The following is a 21,560-nucleotide window of genomic DNA, read 5'->3' on the forward strand; positions in this document are numbered from 1 at the left end:
ACACCTGAATCACATGATTGGGAGGGCGGGGACAATACTTTGGGTAATATAGTGTAGATATATAAAAAAAACTATTATTTTACCTATTATTACTATTATTTGCGTTTTATTATTTATTTACATATTTATTTTCAATTAATTTATTTTCCATTTATTTGTGTTTCTATGATTTATTTACATATTTATTTTCTATGTATTTATTTTGTATTTATTTGTTTCCTACTTTCTATATTTTTTTTTTATAAACGATGACATTGTTAAACATTATCTAGTTTATTCCATTATTTGTATGTTCGCTACTGTCACTGATACGGCTAATTTTAATATTGATATCTATTTTATTATCAGTTTTATTCCGATTATAGCTAAGAATTACGTAGTCTGGTTAAAAAAAAAAAAAAGTCCATTTATCTCGATCCAGTTGGCAATGGAATATTCCCTGGATCAAATATCTGTTGTTCCCAAGCTAAATAAATGCCAACTAATTAATAAAAAAATAAAATACATTAAATTAATTTAAAAAAAAATACATAAACCATCCAAACAATGATTATCACAAATACCACATTCGGGTATTTTTAAAAAAAAATAAATAAAAAAGTCCATTTAGCTCGATCCAGTTGGCAATGGAATATTCCCTGGATCAAATATCTGTTGTTACCAAGCTAAACAAATGCCAACTAATTAATAAAAAAATAAAATATATAAAATTAATTAGAAAATAAAATATATTAAATTAATAAATAAAAAATACATAAACTATCCAAACAACGATTATCACAAATACCATATTAGGGAATATTTAATAACAATAAAAAAAAAAAATATACATTTGCTGCACGAATCTCAGCAGCATTCAGGCAAGTCGAACGAAACATCCCGTAATTTTTCTAAGAGATTAATTCCTAAATCGCCGGCTCCACCTAGTGGCCAAACTGTGGCATAGTTGAGGTATTTCAGAAAGCTCTACCACATTTTGGCCACTAGGTGGAGCTGATGATACAGGAGGAGGCCACTAGACCCCAACCTTCCCAGCACCAGGGACCCCTAATGGGGGTGGGTGCAGCCTGTGACCTCATGGGGCGGGGCTGCAGCCTGGGCCTCACCAATGAGATCCTGTCTCCTCCCTCGCCTTCTCGGTGAGGGAAGGGGAACGAGCGGCCTCTGGTGGTGGGAGGGTGGCAGTGCAGGCTGTGCTGGCTCGCTCTGCCCACCGCCATCCCCCAGCAGTCTGGGCCCCGAGGGTTGGGGACCCCTGCATGAGCGCCATCTAGTGGCCATTACCCTCCCATGCACATGTTCACCCAGCAGGCCGGGCCCCGAGGGTTGGGGACCCCTGCATGAGCGCCATCTAGTGGCCATTACCCTCCCATGCACATGATCACCCAGCAGGCCGGGCCCCGAGGGTTGGGGACCCCTGCATGAGCGCCATCTAGTGGCCATTACCCTCCCATGCACATGATCACCCAGCAGGCCGGGCCCCGAGGGTTGGGGACCCCTGCATGAGCGCCATCTAATGGCCATTACCCTCCCATGCACATGTTCACCCAGCAGGCCGGGCCCCAAGGGTTGGGGACCCCTGCATGAGCGCCATCTAGTGGCCATTACCCTCCCATGCACATGATCACCCAGCAGGCCGGGCCCCGAGGGTTGGGGACCCCTGCATGAGCGCCATCTAGTGGCCATTACCCTCCCATGCACATGTTCACCCAGCAGGCCGGGCCCTGAGGGTTGGGGACCCCTGCATGAGCGCCATCTAGTGGCCATTACCCTCCCATGCACATGTTCACCCAGCAGGCCGGGCCCCGAGGGTTGGGGACCCCTACACCAGCGCCATCTAGTGGCCATTACCCTCCCATGCACATGTTCACCCAGCAGGCCGGGCCCCCAGGGGTGGGGACCCCTGCATGAGCGCCATCTAGTGGCCATTACCCTCCCATGCACATGATCACCCAGCAGGCCGGGCCCCGAGGGTTGGGGACCCCTGCATGAGTGCCATCTAGTGGCCATTACCCTCCCATGCACATGTTCACCCAGCAGGCCGGGCCCCGGTGGTTGGGGACCCCTGCATGAGTGCCATCTAGTGGCCATTACCCTCCCATGCACATGATCACCCAGCAGGCCGGGCCCTGAGGGTTGGGGACCCCTGCATGAGCACCATCTAGTGGCCATTTCCCCCCCCCCCATGCATACATTCGAATTGCAGAGACTGAAGACGGAGAACATTCGATTTTTCCGCGCAGAACGAATTTACGTGCGATGGACGAACATTTTTTTTTTACAATATACAAAGGCACCCCGTAGTCAGCACCAGGCGGGGCCCCCAATCTTCCTGACCCCCCCCCCCCCCAAAAAAAGAAAGTTTTGATACATTAAAAAAAAATAGCGGGGGAGGGGCCCAGCAGTACCCGTGGAGTTAAACTGGTTTATGATGAGCGTTGTGATCATCGCAGGAAATCGCCTTCCATTCATGTTTCATTGATGTGGGGGGATGGGGGGTGCTGCGAGTGACACCAAAGTCGTGTGTTGTCCCCGCCCGGGGTGTCAGGGGTCCCCCTGCAGAGTGTTGGGGCCCCCGGAGCATCGCATAGAGCCGTCATTATTCAGGAGGCAGGGCGTGATGGTGAGATTAGAGGTAATGGGCAGCTCGGGAGACGGGAAGACGGGGCGGGGAAGAGCTGGGTGTCACCCGGGTGTCACTAGATCTATTAATAATATAAAGACACCCAACGAATCCGTTCCCAACCTACAAAGACACCGACCTGCCGAGAGCGGAGGACACGGATCACTCAGCGGCCAGGTAATCCACTGCCATCCATCGTGTGACCCAGGAGCTGACACTCTAATCTCATCACTATGTTAGACATTTATATCTCTGACCTATACCGCAGCGCAGTACAGAGGACACTGAGCCAGAGGAGCTGACACTCTAATGCCCCCTCCCCCGCTGTCCCATCAGTCTGTACAGAGGAGCTTACACTCTAATATCCCCTCCCCCACAGTCCCATCAGTCTCTGTACAGAGGAGCTTACACTCTAATATCCCCTCCCCCACAGTCCCATCAGTCTCTGTACAGAGGAGCTTACACTCTAATGCCCCCTCCCCCACAGTCCCATCAGTCTGTACCTGAGGAGCTGACACTCTAATGTCCCCTCCCCCGCAGTCCCATCAGTCTCTGTACAGAGGAGCTTACACTCTAATGCCCCCTCCCCCACAGTCCCATCAGTCTGTACCTGAGGAGCTGACACTCTAATGTCCCCTCCCCCACAGTCCCATCACTCTCTGTACCTGAGGAGCTGACACTCTAATGTCCCCTCCCCCACAGTCCCATCAGTCTCTGTACCAGAGGAGCTTACGCTCTAATGTCCCCTCCCCCACAGTCCCATCAGTCTCTGTACAGAGGAGCTTACACTCTAATGTCCCCTCCCCCCACAGTCCCATCAGTCTCTGTACCAGAGGAGCTTACGCTCTAATGTCCCCTCCCCCACAGTCCCATCAGTCTCTGTACCAGAGGAGCTGACACTCTAATGTCCCCTCCCCCCACAGTCCCATCACTCTCTGTACCTGAGGAGCTGACACTCTAATGTCCCCTCCCCCCCAGTCACATCAGTCTCTGTACAGAGGAGCTTACGCTCTAATGTCCCCAACCCCCACAGTCCCATCAGTCTCTGTACCAGAGGAGCTTACACTCTAATGTCCCCTCCCCCACAGTCCCATCAGTCTCTGTACAGAGGAGCATACACTCTAATGTCCCCTCCCCCCACAGTCCCATCAGTCTCTGTACAGAGGAGCTTACGCTCTAATGTCCCCTCCCCCCACGGTCCCATCAGTCTCTGTACAGAGGAGCTTACGCTCTAATGTCCCCTCCCCCACAGTCCCATCAGTCTCTGTACCAGAGGAGCTTACACTCTAATGTCCCCTCCCCCACAGTCCCATCAGTCTCTGTACAGAGGAGCTTACACTCTAATGTCCCCTCCCCCCACAGTCCCATCAGTCTCTGTACAGAGGAGCTTACGCTCTAATGTCCCCTCCCCCCACGGTCCCATCAGTCTCTGTACAGAGGAGCTTACGCTCTAATGTCCCCTCCCCCCACAGTCACATCAGTCTCTGTACAGAGGAGCTTACGCTCTAATGTCCCCTCCCCCACAGTCCCATCAGTCTCTGTACCAGAGGAGCTTACGCTCTAATGTCCCCTCCCCCACAGTCCCATCAGTCTCTGTACCAGAGGAGCTTGCACTCTAATGTCCCCTCCCCCACAGTCCCATCAGTCTCTGTACCAGAGGAGCTTACACTCTAATGTCCCCTCCCCCACAGTCCCATCAGTCTCTGTACCAGAGGAGCTTACACTCTAATGTCTCCTCCCCCACAGTCCCATCAGTCTCTGTACCAGAGGAGCTTACACTCTAATGTCCCCTCCCCCACAGTCCCATCAGTCTCTGTACCAGAGGAGCTTACACTCTAATGTCCCCTCCCCCACAGTCCCATCAGTCTCTGTACCAGAGGAGCTTACACTCTAATGTCCCCTCCCCCGCAGTCTGACATATACCACAGCACTGTACAGTCCCGGCTCTATTCCTCTCTATGATATCTTCTATGGTGTCGGTGAGCAGGGCTGGGACTTGTGGTTCCTGTGAGGGGGATGGGCGGGGGGGAAGAGGGGAGCAGTGCTGGGACTTGTGGTTCCTGTGAGGGGGATGGGTGAGGGAGGAGAAGGTGGGCAGTGCTGGGACTTGTGGTTCCTGTGAGGGGGATGGGCGGGGGAGGAGTAGGTGGGCAGTGCTGGGACTTGTGGTTCCTGTGAGGAGGATGGGTGGGGGTAGGTGGGCAGTGCTGGGACTTGTGGTGTCATTCTACCTCAGTAGATGAGGTCAGTACGGTGGATGTATTATATAATCGTCCCTCCTCCATTATCTGGGGGGGGTTGTATCTGGACCCCAGAGCTGACACTCCTTTGGGGTACCTGCAGCCAGTATTGGCTGGAACATCAGGCGGTTCCGGTTGTGTTGAGGTTCCGGAAGGTTCCGGGTTGATCAGGACTGAGGAGTGATTTGTATGTATTGTACAGAGGAAACCGGAGATCTGCTTAGGGGGGTTGTGGCCTTATTAGTGCTTTATTGCAACAAAACAGTACTGCTTGTACAGAAGAGAAGGGGGTAGACCCTCGAAGGATTGATACACAGTATAGGTACTGCTTGTACAGAAGAGAAGGGGATAGATCCTCGAAGGATTGATATACAGTGTAAGTACTGCTTGTACAGAAGAGAAGGGGATAGACCCTCGAAGGATTGATATACAGTGTAAGTACTGCTTGTACAGAAGAGAAGGGGATAGACCCTCGAAGGATTGATATACAGTGTAAGTACTGCTTGTACAGAAGAGAAGGGGATAGACCCTCGAAGGATTGATATACCGTGTAAGTACTGCTTGTACAGAAGAGAAGGGGGTAACAGACATGGTGAATCTTGCGGACAGCGAAGAAGGTGATAGCCCTTCCCCCTCCCTGAAAATCGTGCAAATACAACCGTATCAGTCTCTGGTAACATAGGAGGTGATATAACATAATGGAAGCGGTCTCTGACAGTCTCTGGTAACATAGGAGGTGATATAATGGAAGCGGTCTCTGACAGTCTCTTGTAACATAGGAGGTGATATAATGGAAACGGTCTCTGACAGTCTCTGGTAACATAGGAGGTGATATAATGGAAACGGTCTCTGACAGTCTCTGGTAACATAGGAGGTGATATAATGGAAGCGGTCTCTGACAGTCTCTGGTAACATAGGAGGTGATATAATGGAAGCGGTCTCTGACAGTCTCTGGTAACATATGAGGTGATATAATGGAAGCGTTCTCTGACAGTCTCTGGTAACATAGGAGGTGATATAATGGAAGCAGTCTCTGACAGTCTCTGGTAACATAGGAGGTGATATAATGGAAACGGTCTCTGACAGTCTCTGGTATCATAGGAGGTGAGATAACATAATGGAAGCGGTCTCTGACAGTCTCTGGTAACATAGGAGGTGATATAATGGAAGCGGTCTCTGACAGTCTCTTGTAACATAGGAGGTGATATAATGGAAGCGGTCTCTGACAGTCTCTGGTAACATAGGAGGTGATATAATGGAAGCAGTCTCTGACAGTCTCTGGTAACATAGGAGGTGATATATTGGAAGCGGTCTCTGACAGTCTCTGGTAACATAGGAGGTGATATAACATATTGGAAGCGGTCTCTGACAGTCTCTGGTAACATAGGAGGTGATATAATGGAAACGGTCTCTGACAGTCTCTGGTAACATTGGAGGTGATATAACATATTGGAAGCGGTCTCTGACAGTCTCTGGTAACATAGGAGGTGATATAATGGAAACGGTCTCTGACAGTCTCTGGTAACATAGGAGGTGATATAATGGAAGCGGTCTCTGACAGTCTCTGGTAACATAGGAGGTGATATAATGGAAGCGGTCTCTGACAGTCTCTTGTAACATAGGAGGTGATATAATGGAAGCGGTCTCTGACAGTCTCTGGTAACATAGGAGGTGATATATTGGAAGCGGTCTCTGACAGTCTCTGGTAACATAGGAGGTGATATAACATATTGGAAGCGGTCTCTGACAGTCTCTGGTAACATAGGAGGTGATATAATGGAAACGGTCTCTGACAGTCTCTGGTAACATAGGAGGTGATATAATGGAAGCGGTCTCTGACAGTCTCTGGTAACATAGGAGGTGATATAATGGAAGCGGTCTCTGACAGTCTCTGGTAACATAGGAGGAGATATAATGGAAGCGGTCTCTGACAGTCTCTGGTAACATTGGAGGTGATATAATGGAAACGGTCTCTGACAGTCTCTGGTAACATTGGAGGTGATATAATGGAAGCGGTCTCTGACAGTCTCTGGTAACATTGGAGGTGATATAATGGAAACGGTCTCTGACAGTCTCTGGTAACATAGGAGGTGATATAATGGAAGCGGTCTCTGACAGTCTCTGGTAACATAGGAGGTGATATAACATATTGGAAGCGGTCTCTGACAGTCTCTGGTAACATTGGAGGTGATATAATGGAAGCGGTCTCTGACAGTCTCTGGTAACATTGGAGGTGATATAATGGAAGCGGTCTCTGACAGTCTCTGGTAACATATGAGGTGATATAATGGAAGCGGTCTCTGACAGTCTCTGGTAACATAGGAGGTGATATAATGGAAGCGGTCTCTGACAGTCTCTGGTAACATATGAGGTGATATAATGGAAGCGGTCTCTGACAGTCTCTGGTAACATTGGAGGTGATATAATGGAAGCGGTCTCTGACAGTCTCTGGTAACATAGGAGGTGATATAATGGAAGCGGTCTCTGACAGTCTCTGGTAACATAGGAGGTGATATAACATATTGGAAACGGTCTCTGACAGTCTCTGGTAACATTGGAGGTGATATAATGGAAGCGGTCTCTGACAGTCTCTGGTAACATAGGAGGTGATATAATGGAAGCGGTCTCTGACAGTCTCTGGTAACATAGGAGGTGATATATTGGAAGCGGTCTCTGACAGTCTCTGGTAACATTGGAGGTGATATAATGGAAGCGGTCTCTGACAGTCTCTGGTAACATAGGAGGTGATATAATGGAAGCGGTCTCTGACAGTCTCTGGTAACATAGGAGGTGAGATAACATAATGGAAGCGGTCTCTGACAGTCTCTGGTAACATAGGAGGTGATATAATGGAAGCGGTCTCTGACAGTCTCTGGTAACATAGGAGGTGATATAATGGAAACGGTCTCTGACAGTCTCTGATAACATAGGAGGTGATATAATGGAAGCGGTCTCTGACAGTCTCTTGTAACATAGGAGGTGATATAATGGAAGCGGTCTCTGACAGTCTCTGGTAACATAGGAGGTGAGATAACATAATGGAAGCGGTCTCTGACAGTATCTGGTAACATAGGAGGTGATATAATGGAAGCGGTCTCTGACAGTCTCTGGTAACATTGGAGGTGATATAATGGAAGCAGTCTCTGACAGTCTCTTGTAACATAGGAGGTGATATAATGGAAGCAGTCTCTGACAGTCTCTTGTAACATAGGAGGTGAGATAATGGAAGCGGTCTCTGACAGTCTCTGGTAACATTGGAGGTGATATAATGGAAGCAGTCTCTGACAGTCTCTTGTAACATAGGAGGTGAGATAATGGAAGCGGTCTCTGACAGTCTCTGGTAACATTGGAGGTGATATAATGGAAGCAGTCTCTGACAGTCTCTTGTAACATAGGAGGTGATATAATGGAAGCAGTCTCTGACAGTCTCTTGTAACATTGGAGGTGATATAATGGAAGCGGTCTCTGACAGTCTCTGGTAACATTGGAGGTGATATAATGGAAGCGGTCTCTGACAGTCTCTGGTAACATAGGAGGTGATATAATGGAAGCGGTCTCTGACAGTCTCTGGTAACATTGGAGGTGATATAATGGAAGCGGTCTCTGACAGTCTCTGGTAACATATGAGGTGATATAATGGAAGCGGTCTCTGACAGTCTCTGGTAACATAGGAGGTGATATAATGGAAGCGGTCTCTGACAGTCTCTGGTAACATATGAGGTGATATAATGGAAGCGGTCTCTGACAGTCTCTGGTAACATTGGAGGTGATATAATGGAAGCGGTCTCTGACAGTCTCTGGTAACATAGGAGGTGATATAATGGAAGCGGTCTCTGACAGTCTCTGGTAACATAGGAGGTGATATAACATATTGGAAACGGTCTCTGACAGTCTCTGGTAACATTGGAGGTGATATAATGGAAGCGGTCTCTGACAGTCTCTGGTAACATAGGAGGTGATATAATGGAAGCGGTCTCTGACAGTCTCTGGTAACATAGGAGGTGATATATTGGAAGCGGTCTCTGACAGTCTCTGGTAACATTGGAGGTGATATAATGGAAGCGGTCTCTGACAGTCTCTGGTAACATAGGAGGTGATATAATGGAAGCGGTCTCTGACAGTCTCTGGTAACATAGGAGGTGAGATAACATAATGGAAGCGGTCTCTGACAGTCTCTGGTAACATAGGAGGTGATATAATGGAAGCGGTCTCTGACAGTCTCTGGTAACATAGGAGGTGATATAATGGAAGCGGTCTCTGACAGTCTCTGGTAACATAGGAGGTGATATAATGGAAGCGGTCTCTGACAGTCTCTGGTAACATAGGAGGTGATATAATGGAAGCGGTCTCTGACAGTCTCTGATAACATAGGAGGTGATATAATGGAAGCGGTCTCTGACAGTCTCTGGTAACATAGGAGGTGAGATAACATAATGGAAGCGGTCTCTGACAGTCTCTGGTAACATAGGAGGTGATATAATGGAAGCGGTCTCTGACAGTCTCTTGTAACATAGGAGGTGATATAATGGAAGCGGTCTCTGACAGTCTCTGGTAACATAGGAGGTGAGATAACATAATGGAAGCGGTCTCTGACAGTCTCTGGTAACATAGGAGGTGATATAATGGAAGCGGTCTCTGACAGTCTCTGGTAACATTGGAGGTGATATAATGGAAGCAGTCTCTGACAGTCTCTTGTAACATAGGAGGTGAGATAATGGAAGCGGTCTCTGACAGTCTCTGGTAACATTGGAGGTGATATAATGGAAGCAGTCTCTGACAGTCTCTTGTAACATAGGAGGTGAGATAATGGAAGCGGTCTCTGACAGTCTCTGGTAACATTGGAGGTGATATAATGGAAGCGGTCTCTGACAGTCTCTGGTAACATTGGAGGTGATATAATGGAAGCAGTCTCTGACAGTCTCTTGTAACATAGGAGGTGATATAATGGAAGCAGTCTCTGACAGTCTCTTGTAACATTGGAGGTGATATAATGGAAGCGGTCTCTGACAGTCTCTGGTAACATAGGAGGTGATATAATGGAAGCGGTCTCTGACAGTCTCTTGTAACATAGGAGGTGAGATAATGGAAGCATTGTGTTATATCACCTCCTATGTTACCAGAGACTGTCAGCCAATCACAGGACCAGGAAATGATATTTCGGAGGGGGGGGGTACACCATCTGTGTACAGAGCGCCTCCTGGTGGCCATATTGTATCTTGCAGCAGATGAGGGATTGACAAGGAAGGGTCATTGGTGACCATCCAGTGACAACAGGAATTGTGTGGCCCCTGTATACGCCGTAATGGGTTATCCTTTAATGAAGGGCCCCCGGGCTGAGAAGCGCTGACACCTCCTCGCTCTCTGTGCCAATTCCATACACTGGTGACACCATCAGACCCTCGGAGGCGGGTACCACTGAGCCTGTACTGTGCTCCACCAATCCCGCGGGTCATGTCACCTCCCTCCCAGTGACCCCTCCCATGGTTGCTATGGGATACAGGAACTGCTGTCTCTCTGTCCAATCTCGGTGCTTGCTCCTTCTCCCGGGGCCCCTCCACATGCTCCAAGCTGGGTCCCCAGGCATTCTGTGCTGCGGGTAACCCCTCGACTGCCAGAGGGATCATCACCCTGCCAGTCACCCGTCTCTCACCTCCAGCATGTACAGAATGTAATGGCAAGGGGGGCCGGGTGTGCTGGAGGGTCCATTGATGCTGGCTGCTGGGAGGATCTATTGTTGCTGTGGGGGTCTGTTGCTAAGCGAGGCATCCATTGTTGTTGGGGGGGGGTCTTATGCGTATGTAATGGCAAGGGGTGCTGGGTGTGCTGGAGGGTCCATTGATGTTGGCTGCTGGGGGGTCTATTTTTGTTGGGGGGATCTATTGTTGAAGGAGTTGTGCATTGTTGCTGGGGGGGGGGTCTTATGTGTATGTAATGGCAAGGGGTGCTGGGTGTGCTGGAGGGTCTATTAATGCTGGTTACTGGGGGATCTATTGTTGCGGTGGGTTTTTTTTGGTGAGGGAGACATCCATTGTTGCTGGGGGGTCTTATGTGTATGTAATGGTAAGAGGTACTGGGTGTGCTGGAGAGTCCATTAATGCTGGCTGCTGGGGGGTCTATTGCTGCTGTGGGGGCCAATTCGTGAGGGAGGCATCCATTGTTGCTGGGGGGTCTTATGTGTATGTAATGGCAAGGGGTGCTGGATGTGCTGCAGAGTCCATTGATGCTGGCTGCTGGGGAGATCTATTGTTGTTGGGGGGATCTATTGTTGCTGTGGGGGTCTTTTGGTGAGGGAGGCATCCATTGTTGTTGGGGGGGGGTCTTATGTGTATGTAATGGCAAGGGGTGCTGGGTGTGCTGGAGGGTCTATTGATGCTGGCTGCTGGGAGGATCTATTGTTGCTGTGGGGGGTCAATATGTGAGGGAGGCATCCATTGTTGCTGAGGGGTATTATGTGTATGTAATGGCAAGGGTTGCTGGATGTGCTGGAGGGTCCATTGATGCTGGCTGCTGGGGAGATCTATTGTTGTTGGGGGATCTATTGTTGCTGTGTTGTCTACTGGTGAGGGAGGCATCCATTGTTGTTGGGGGGATCTTATGTGTATGTAAAGGCAAGGGGTGCTGGGTGTGCTGGAGGGTCCATTAATACTGGCTTCTGGGAGGGGGCTATTGTTTCTGTGGGGGTCAATTCATGAGGGAGGCATCCATTGTTGCTGGGGGCCTTATGTGTATGTAATGGCAAGGGGTGCTGGAGGGTCCATTGATGCTGGCTGCTGGGGGGATCTATTATTGCTGTGGGGGTCTGTTGCTGAGAGAGGCATCAATTGTTGCTGGGGGGGGTCTTATGTGTATGTAATGGCAAGGGGTACAGGGTGTGCTGGAGAGTCCATTTCTGTTGGCTGCTGGGGGGATCTATTGTTGAGGGAGGTGTCTATTGTTGCTGGCTTCTGGGGGGGTCTATTGTTGCTGTGGGGGTCTATTCACGAGGGAGGCATCCATTGTTGCTGGGGGGGTTCTTATGTGTATGTAATGGCAAGGGGTGCTGGGTGTGCTGGAGAGTCCATTGATGCTGGCTGCTGGGGGGATCTGTTGTTGCTGGGGAGATCTATTGTTCAGGGGGGGTCCGTTGTAGCTGGGGGGTCTTATGTTGCTAGTAGGGGTCTATTGTTGCTGGGGAGATCTATTGTTGCTGGGAGATCTGTTGTTGCTGGGAGATCTGTTGTTGCTGGGGAGGGAATTTTGTTGCTGGGGATCTATTGTTACTTTGGGGTTCTTGTTCCCGGCTGCGGGGGATCTAGTTTCTCGCTTTTCTTCTTATTATTCCCAAATTCCATACAAACTACTTAGAGAATACAGAACCGAGTATTGTTTTGTGCTGACGGGGGCGGTACTGGGAGGTGGGTAGGGGGTGAAACCAAGGGGCATGCTCAGAGGTGGGTAGGGGGTGGAACCAAGGGATGGTCCTCGGAGGTGGGTAGGGGGTGGAACCAAGGGACAGTGCTCAGAGGTGGGTAGGGGTGGAACCAAGGGGTGTGCTCAGAGGTGGGTAGGGGGTGGAACCAAGGGGCGTGCTCAGAGGTGGGTAGGGGGTGGAACCAATGGATGGTCCTCGGAGGTGGGTAGGGGGTTGAACCAAGGGACGGTGCTCAGAGGTGGGTAGGGGGTGGAACCAAGGAGCGGTGCTCGGAGGTGGGTAGGCGGAGGAACCAAGGGACAGTGCTCGGAGGTGGGTAGGGTGGAACCAAGGGCTGTGCTCAGAGCTGGGTAGGGGGTGGAACCAAGGGGCGTGCTCAGAGGTGGGTAGGGGGTGGAACCAAGGGATGGTCCTCGGAGGTGGGTAGGGGGTGGAACCAAGGGACGGTGCTCAGAGGTGGGTAGGGGGTGGAACCAAGGAGCGTGCTCAGAGGTGGGTAGGGGGAGGAACCAAGGGACGTGCTCAGAGGTGGGTAGGGGGTGGAAACAAGGGACGGTGTTTGGTGGGTAGGGGGTGGAACCAAGGGACACTGCTCAGGGGTGAGTAGGGGATGGAAACAAGGGACGGTGCTCGGAGGTGGGTAGGGGGTGGAACCAAGGGATGGTGCTCGGAGGTGGGTAGGCGGAGGAACCAAGGGACAGTGCTCGGAGGTGGGTAGCGGAGGAACCAAGGGATGGTGCTCGGAGGTGGGTAGGGGGTGGAACCAAGGGGCATGCTCAGAGGTGGGTAGGGGGTGGAGACAAGGGGTGACTTGGAAGAGGGGAGTTCTCTGGTCCTTAGCAACAAAACATTAACTTCCTCTGGACAGCACTCTGTGTATTGTACCCGTGTATTGGACCAGTGTGTTGGACCCGTGTATTGGACCCATGTGTTGGACCCGTGTATTGGACCCGTGTGTTGGACCCGTGTGTTGGATCTTCCTCTAGCTCCACCCCCTTGTTCTGTTACAAGGCGTGTACTTTGCATACGCTGCGCATGCACAAGAGATTTCAGACCAGGCAGGTCACGGTGACTTTCCTGTACGGAGGGGTTCCGGGGCCCATAAGGGGTCCAGGGTCCTCCAGAGGCAAGCGCCCATCAAGGCAAATAATCCACAGAAGGCGGAGTCCAGAGTCCATGATTGGAGGAAACTCCAGGCAATAAGTCCGCAGCTGGCAGTTAGGAGCCCATAGGGTCCTCAGGTTCCCAACCCCACTGGGCCCCCCCGAGATAGGGCCAAAACCCGACAGCGAGCCCTTTCTATATGGATCTCTGGAAAATCTAGCCAATCAGTTCCTCAGATTCACCTCAGGACAGCTGAGACTGATCTCCACAGAACATGACTCCGCCCAGCAGAAAAACATCAGCCCCTCGTGGGCGGTCTTAACACCGGGATCCGGAGAATTAACTATTATTGGTCCATTTGGCCAATTTAATGTTTCAGGCATATTAAGGAAATTTTTTTTTTAAAACGTGAGCGCCTGATTTTTACTTTGATTTAACTTTTTGATTGGTCATTATTTTTTATTATTTTTTTCTATTTTTTTGGGTGTTTTTTTTTTTTTTTAGCTACAAAATTTTTTTTCCGTTTGTCCAATCATCAACCGCAGTTGTCTTGGTTCCTGAAAATCTACAGTATCTGTAATTCCTCCCTTTTTTTTGTAACATCAATATTAGAGATGAGCGAATCGAACTTGGCGAAGTGGAATTCGTTTCGAATTTTAGGAAAAATTCGATTCGCGTCAAATCCGAATATTAGCAAACTTCGGATGCGCGAATCGAATTTTCCCCGATCGGCCGATTTTCATCCCTTCTACAGCCGGCAAAAAGTGTCCCTGCAGAGAGCTCCGCTATTTCTGACAGTTCTCTGACAGTTCCTTCACATTTACAGCGGTTGAAACATTGTATCTATTTGTTTCCATTTAGGATACAGATGTTTTTATTCGGAAACAAATAGATACAATGTTTCAACCGCTGTAAATGTGAAGGAACTGTCAGAGAACTGTCAGAAATAGCGGAGCTCTCTGCAGGGACACTTTTTGCTGGAAAGGAATTCTTCTTATTTTCATCCTACTTCTTCTTCTTCTTCTTCTTGTTCTTGATCCTCATCCTACTTCTTCTTCTTCATCCTCATCCTTCTTCTTCTTCTTCATCCTCATCCTACTTCTTCCTCTTCTTCTTCTTCTTCTTCTTCTTCATCCTCATCCTACTTCTTCTTCTTCTTCTTCTTCATCCTCATCCTACTTCTTCTTCTTCATCCTCATCCTACTTCTTCTTCTTCTTCTTCTTCCTCATCCTACTTCTTCTTCATCCTCATCCTACTTCTTCTTCTTCTTCTTCTTCTTCATCCTCATCCTACTTCTTCGTCTTCTTCTACTTCTTCTTCATCCTCATCCTACTTCTTCTTCTTCTTCATCCTCATCCTACTTCTTCTTCTTCTTCATCCTCATCCTACTTCTTCTTCTTCTTCTTCTTCATCCTCATCCTACTTCTTCTTCTTCTTCTTCATCCTCATCCTACTTCTTCTTCATCCTCATCCTACTTCTTTTTCTTCTTCTTCATCCTCATCCTACTTCTTCTTCTTCTTCTTCTTCATCCTCATCCTACTTCTTCTTCTTCTTCTTCATCCTCATCCTACTTCTTCTTCTTCTTCTTCATTCTCATCCTACTTCTTCTTCGTCTTCTTCTTCTTTTTCTTCTTCTTCATCCTCATCCTACTTTTTCTTCTTCTTCTTCTTCATCCTCATCCTCATCTTCTTCTTCTTCTTCTTGCCATGGGCCCCTGTACCGCCTCCTCATGCTGCTGCCAGGTCCAGAGTGTGTCATGGGTCCCTGTACGGCCTCCCATTGCTGCTGTCTCCATCGCCACACTCTGCCATGTGCCACTTTCAGGTCTCCTTACACTGCTGGTGGGTTCCATTTTGTCATAGGGTGCTGTATGGCCTCCCATTGCTGCTGCCAGGCCCGTAATCTGCCATGGGCCCCCGTACCGACCCCACAGGCTGCTGCCTGGCCCGTAATCTGTCATGGGCCCCTGTACCGCCTCCTCATGCTGCTGCCAGGTCCAGAGTGTGTCATGGGTCCCTGTACGGCCTCCCATTGCTGCTGTCTCTATCGCCACACTCTGCCATGTGCCACTTTCAGGTCTCCTCACACTGCTGGTGGGTTCCATTTTTGTCATAGGGTGCTGTATGGCCTCCCATTGCTGCTGCCTCCACCGCCACACTGTGGCTCCACACTCTGGTTTTGGCCCCGTGACTGCCCAAATGAGTGAAGTGTGCGGTGATTCTAAGATCGACGGCACTCATCTGCATGTCATACTGACTGACAGTATTATTTCTCTTCCCCAGCAGACTCCAAGGGCATTTAAATTAAAGGTACAGTGTTCTGCACTAATATAAAGGCTCTCTGAAGCCTAGAAACACCCTTTTTTTAAGTTAAATTCGCAGCGAATAAATGCGCATCGAATCGAATTTATTCCACAAATTCGGCGAATCAGCCGAATCGAATTTTTGAATAATTCGCTCATCTCTAATCAATATATATAATTACAATAAAATGTAAAATAATACAATTGTATTAATTAAAATTTAATTTATTGGGTCTTTTATTTTTTTGATTGGTCATTTTTTTTTTTTGTTGGTTTTTTTCTTTTTTAGCTACAAAAATTGTGTTTCCTTTTTTTTTTCCTGAATATTGGTCAGTGCGTTTGTCCAATCATCAGCTGTGGTTGTCTTTGTCCCTATAAATCTACTGTATCTTTAATTCCTTGCTTTTTTTTTTATGTCACGCCAATATATATAATTACAATAAAGTTTTAAAAAATACAATTGTATTAATTAAAACTTAATTTATTGTGTTTTTTCTTGGTCATTTTTTAATTTTTTTGGGTGGTGTTTTTTTTTTTTAGCTACAAAAATAGTGTTTTCTTTTTTTTTCCTGAATATTGGTCAGTGCATTTGTCCAATCAACCACAGTTGTCTTGGTTCCTGAAAATCAATGGTATCTGTAATTCCTCACTTTTTTTTTTGTCACTATATATAATTACAATAAAATGTAAAATAATACAATTGTTACATTTTAATTAAATTGTAATTAAATTAATTAAAATGTTATTTATTGGGTCTTTTTTTTTTTATAATTTCCAGCCTAGACCTTACCATAAAATGTAAAATAATACAATTGTTAAATTGTAATTAAATTGTAATTGAATTAATTGTAATTAAATTAATTAAAATGTAATTTATTGTTTTTTTTTAAAATGATTTCCAGCCTAGACCTTCCCCGCCGCAGCCATGGCCAACATCCTAAACGCCATTCGCCGGATCATCGAGACCTTTCACAGCTACAGCAGTGAGACGGCCCCCTGCGACAAACTGAACATGGAGGCGTTCGACAAACTCATCCAGACGCAGTTCGCCGATGTCATAGAGGTATGAAATCACCGCCTGGTGGCGCCATGGAGGTCGATCACCATTTTATACCGACCGAGGCAATTTAAAAAAAAATTAAAATGATTTATTAATTATTAATTATTTTTAGAAAATTATTTACAACATTATATTTAATTTTTCAAAGCCTAGGCTTTGTGGACTAAAATGGCGGCAGTCCCAATTTTTTTATGTTGCGCGCTATTTGTACAATTTTTAATCAAATGCATATTTTAAGGAAAAAAATTAAAAAATAATAATTTTAGTGATCGCATTAAATATTTATTTATTACAATTATCATTTTTAAAAACTAATTATATTAATTGCTATTTTTTTTTCCGTTTTATTACTTTTTTTTTTTAAGCTTTTTGAAAAACATTTTTTTTTCATTTTTATTGGTGACAATGTAATTAATTATATTTCATCATTAAATATTTATTTATTACAATTATCATTTTTAAAAACTAATTATATTAATTGCTATTTTTTTCCGTTTTATTACTTTTTTTAAGCTTTTTGAAAAACATTTTTTTTTTCATTTTTATTTGTGACAATGTAATTAATTATATTTCATCATTAAATATTTATTTATTACAATTATCATTTATAAATACTAATTGTGTTAATTGCTATTTTTTTCTGTTTTATTACTTTTTTTTTTAAGCTTTTTGAAAAAAAAATGTTTTTCATTTTTATTGGTGACAATGTAATTAATTATATTTCATCATTAGATATTTATTTATTACAATTATCATTTATAAATACTAATTGTGTTAATTGCTATTTTTTTCTGTTTTATTACTTTTTTTTTTAAGCTTTTTGAAAAAAAAATGTTTTTCATTTTTATTGGTGACAATGTAATTAATTATATTTCATCATTAGATATTTATTTATTACAATTATCATTTTTAAAAACTAATTATATTAATTGCTATTTTTTTCCGTTTTATTACTTTTTCTTTAAGCTTTTTGAAAAACATTTTTTTTTTTCATTTTTATTGGTGACAATGTAATTAATTATATTTCATCATTAAATATTTATTTATTACAATTATCATTTAAAAATACTAATTGTGTTAATTGCTATTTTTTTCTGTTTTATTACTTTTTTTTTTAAGCTTTTTGAAAAACATTTTTTTTCATTTTTATTGGTGACAGTGTAAAAAACCTTTACACGTTATCAGTTTAGATGATTTAACTATGAATGATGGCCCTACAGATATTGCACTTTATCCAGCGTTCACGGGGGTGCTTTTTAATTTTAAAAATTTTTATTACATGTATTATTTCATGGCAATTTTTAATTGTTTAATTCAATTTAATTGATATTTAAATATTATAAATTAATACATATTTTACATGTTAATATTTATTATAAATGTATAAATATTACATGCAAAAATGATCATTTTTCATTAATTATAATTAATCATTACATATTTATTACAATTATCATTTATTAATATTAATTATATTAATAACTATTTTATTGATTTTCGTTGTATTACTTTTTTTTTACGCTTTTTGAAAAACATTTGTTTTTATTAATTTTTATTCGTGACAGTGTAAAAAACCTTTACATGTTATCAGTTTAGCGTTGGGGGGGGGGGTGCCTTTTCATTTTTTATTTATTTTTTTACATGTATTATATGATGCCAACTCTTGCTTTCATGTGCATGTACGGTATGGGGGGTATTTTTTAAGATTTTTACATTTTTATTACATGTATTATTTGATGGCAATTTTTAATTGTTTAATTCATTTTAAATTCAACCTATGCACTTTTATTAAATGTGATATTTCATGGCAATTTTTAGTGGCTTAATAATATTTATTATAAATGTATAAATATTACTTGTGAACATGATCATTTTAATTCATTATTATTTATCGTTAAATATTCATTTAAAATTCAACCTATGCACTTTTAAAAAAAATATTATTTCATGGCAATTTTTAGTGGCTTAATTAATTTTTTTAATTCAATTTAATTATAAAGTATAAATGAATACATATTTTACATTGTAATATTTATTATAAATGTATAAATATTACTTGTAAAAATGATCCTTTTTTAATTCATTATCATTCATCGTTAAATATTCATTTTAAATTCAACCTATGCACTTTTTTTTTAAATATGTGTTATTTCATGGCAATTTTTAATGGCTTAATTCATTTTTTTAAATTCAATTTAATTATTATTATTATACAGGATTTATTATAAAGTATAACTGAATACATATTTTACATTGTAATATTTATTATAAATGTATAAATATTATGTGTGAAAATGATCATTTTTTAATTCATTATCATTCATCATTAAATATTCATTTTAAATTCAACCTATGCACTTTAAAAAAAAATATATTATTTCATGCCAATTTTTAATGGCTTAATTAATTTATTTTTATTAAATATAATTATAAAGTATAAATGAATACATATTTTACATTGTAATATTTATTATAAATGTATAAATATTACTTGTAAAAATGATTATTTTTAATTCGTTATCATTCATCATAAAATATTCATTTTACATTCAACCTATGCACTTTTTACAAAAAAAAAGTATTATTTCAGGGCAATTATTTTGAATGGCTTAATTAATTTTTTTTAATTCAATTTAATTATAAAGTATAAATGAATACATATTTTACATTGTAATATTTATTATAAATGTATAAATATTACTTGTGAACATGATCATTTTTAATTAATTATCATTCATCATAAAATATTCATTTTAAATTCAACCTATGCACGTTAAAAAAAAAAAAAAAAAAAAATTATTTCAGGGCAATTATTTTTAATGGCTTAATTAATTTTTTTTAATTAAATATAATTGTAAAGTATAAATGAATACATATTTTAAATTGTAATATTTATTATAAATGTATAAATATTACTTGTGAAAATTATCCTTTTTTAATTCATTATTGTTCATCGTTAAATATTCATTTTAAATTCAGCCTATGCACTTTAAAAAAAAAAATTATTTCATGGCACTTTTTAATGGCTTAATTTTTTTTAATTAAATATAATTATAAAGTATAAATGAATACATATTTTACATTGTAATATATATTATAAATGTATAAATATTACTTGTGAACATGATTATATTTTAATTAATTATCATTCATTATTAAATATTAATTTTAAATTCAACCTATGCTCTCAAAGTTCAAGAAGCATAATTTCGAGGAGAACCTTGGCCCACTTAGAGATGCTATTTATATATAAATATAGGGAGTGTTATTTAAATTTACCTGCACAGCCGGATGACACTTGAGAAATATTTTGGGAATTTTTTTTTTTTTTTTTTTTTTATTCATAGGGTGTTTCCCTGACTCCGAAGGGTGTAACATTTTTAGGGTGTAACTGTTCAACCTTACTAAACAAAGGACTCAATCTGCAAGTCCAGATAGATGCGGAGCCGATATTGATGACGGGAAAAAAAATACTTTTGTGATTTATAGGTTCAAGGGCGTGCAGACCGCAAGGACACAAAATATATCTAAAAACGTGAAAAAAAAACCTGAAGTTGCACAGAAAACGTGATGCTGACAGACGTTCGGTCGATCGTTTTACAACGGTCGCCATTTCCGGTAGCATTCTGGGGTTGGGTGACAAAAGTTTTTCACATTTTTTTCGAGAAAGTAGACGGTTACGGGTACAAATCCTGATCTGGTTGTTTTTATTCCTTTTTTAATTTATTATCATTCATCATTAAATATTCATTTTCAGGGAGGTAATTTTTTTTATTTTTTATTATTATTATTATTATTATATTTTTTTTATTATTATGCATTACATGTGCATGCCCGGGGAGGAAGGGGTGCTTTTTAATTTTTTTAACCTTTTAAAATTTTATAATTTCATGGCAATTTTTAATTGCTTAATTCAATTTAATTGATATTTAAATATTAGAAATTTATACATATTTTACATTTCAATATTTATTATAAATGTATAAATATTACATGTGAAAATGATCATTTTTCATTAATTATAAAAGTTTTTCATGTTTTTTTGAGCAAGTAGACGGTAACGGGTACAAATCCTGATCTGGTTGTTTTTATTCCTTTTTTAATTTATTATCATTCATCATTAAATATTAATTTTCAGGGAGGTTATATTTTTTATTTTTTATTATTATTATTATTATTATTATTGTTATACAGGATTTATTTAGCACCAATAGTTTGCTCAGCGCTTTACATGTATTATTTTATGGCAATTTTTAATTATTTAATTCAACCTATGCATTTTTGCATTCATGTGCATGCCCGGGGAGGAAGGGGCGCTTTTTATTTTTTTTTTTACTTTTTAAAAATGTATTATTTCATGGCAATTTTTAATTGCTTAATTCATTGTTAATTCAATTTAATTGATATTTAAATATTAGAAATGAATACATATTTTACATTTCAATATTTATTATAAATGTATAAATATTACATGTGAAAATGATCATTTTTCATTAATTATAAAAGTTTTTCACGTTTTTTCGAGAAAGTAGACGGTTACGGGTACAAATACTGATCTGGTTGTTTTTATCCCTTTTTTAATTCATTATCATTCATCATTAAATATTCATTTTCAGGGAGGTAATTTTTTTTATTTTTTATTATTATTATTGTTATACAGGATTTATTTAGCACCAATAGTTTGCTCAGCGCTTTACATGTATTATTTTATGGCAGTTTTTAATTATTTAATTCATTTTAATTCAACCTATGCATTTTTGCCTTCATGCGCATGCCCGGGGAGGAAGGGGTGCTTTTTATTTTTTTTTAACCTTTTA

The 21,560-nt window shown here is 42.1% G+C and overlaps 1 protein-coding gene across 1 annotated transcript in view; it reads left to right on the forward strand.

The window, feature by feature from the left end:
• Positions 1-2,740: 2,740 nt before the first annotated feature.
• The window catches only part of LOC149435129 (uncharacterized), a 33,027-nt gene continuing 14,207 nt past the window's right edge, over positions 2,741-21,560 (forward strand). The window contains exons 1-2 of the mRNA XM_089662980.1: positions 2,741-2,800; positions 16,586-16,746. Of these exons, the coding sequence (XP_089519106.1) occupies positions 16,609-16,746 (138 nt within the window). The 5' untranslated portion in view covers positions 2,741-2,800; positions 16,586-16,608. The remainder of the gene's footprint in view (positions 2,801-16,585; positions 16,747-21,560) is intronic.

This window comes from Staurois parvus, unplaced genomic scaffold, assembly GCF_062004578.1.
Source record: "Staurois parvus isolate SC_StPar_1 unplaced genomic scaffold, SC_StPar_1.0 ptg001599l, whole genome shotgun sequence".
In the NCBI taxonomy this organism is placed as follows: Eukaryota; Metazoa; Chordata; class Amphibia; order Anura; family Ranidae; genus Staurois; species Staurois parvus.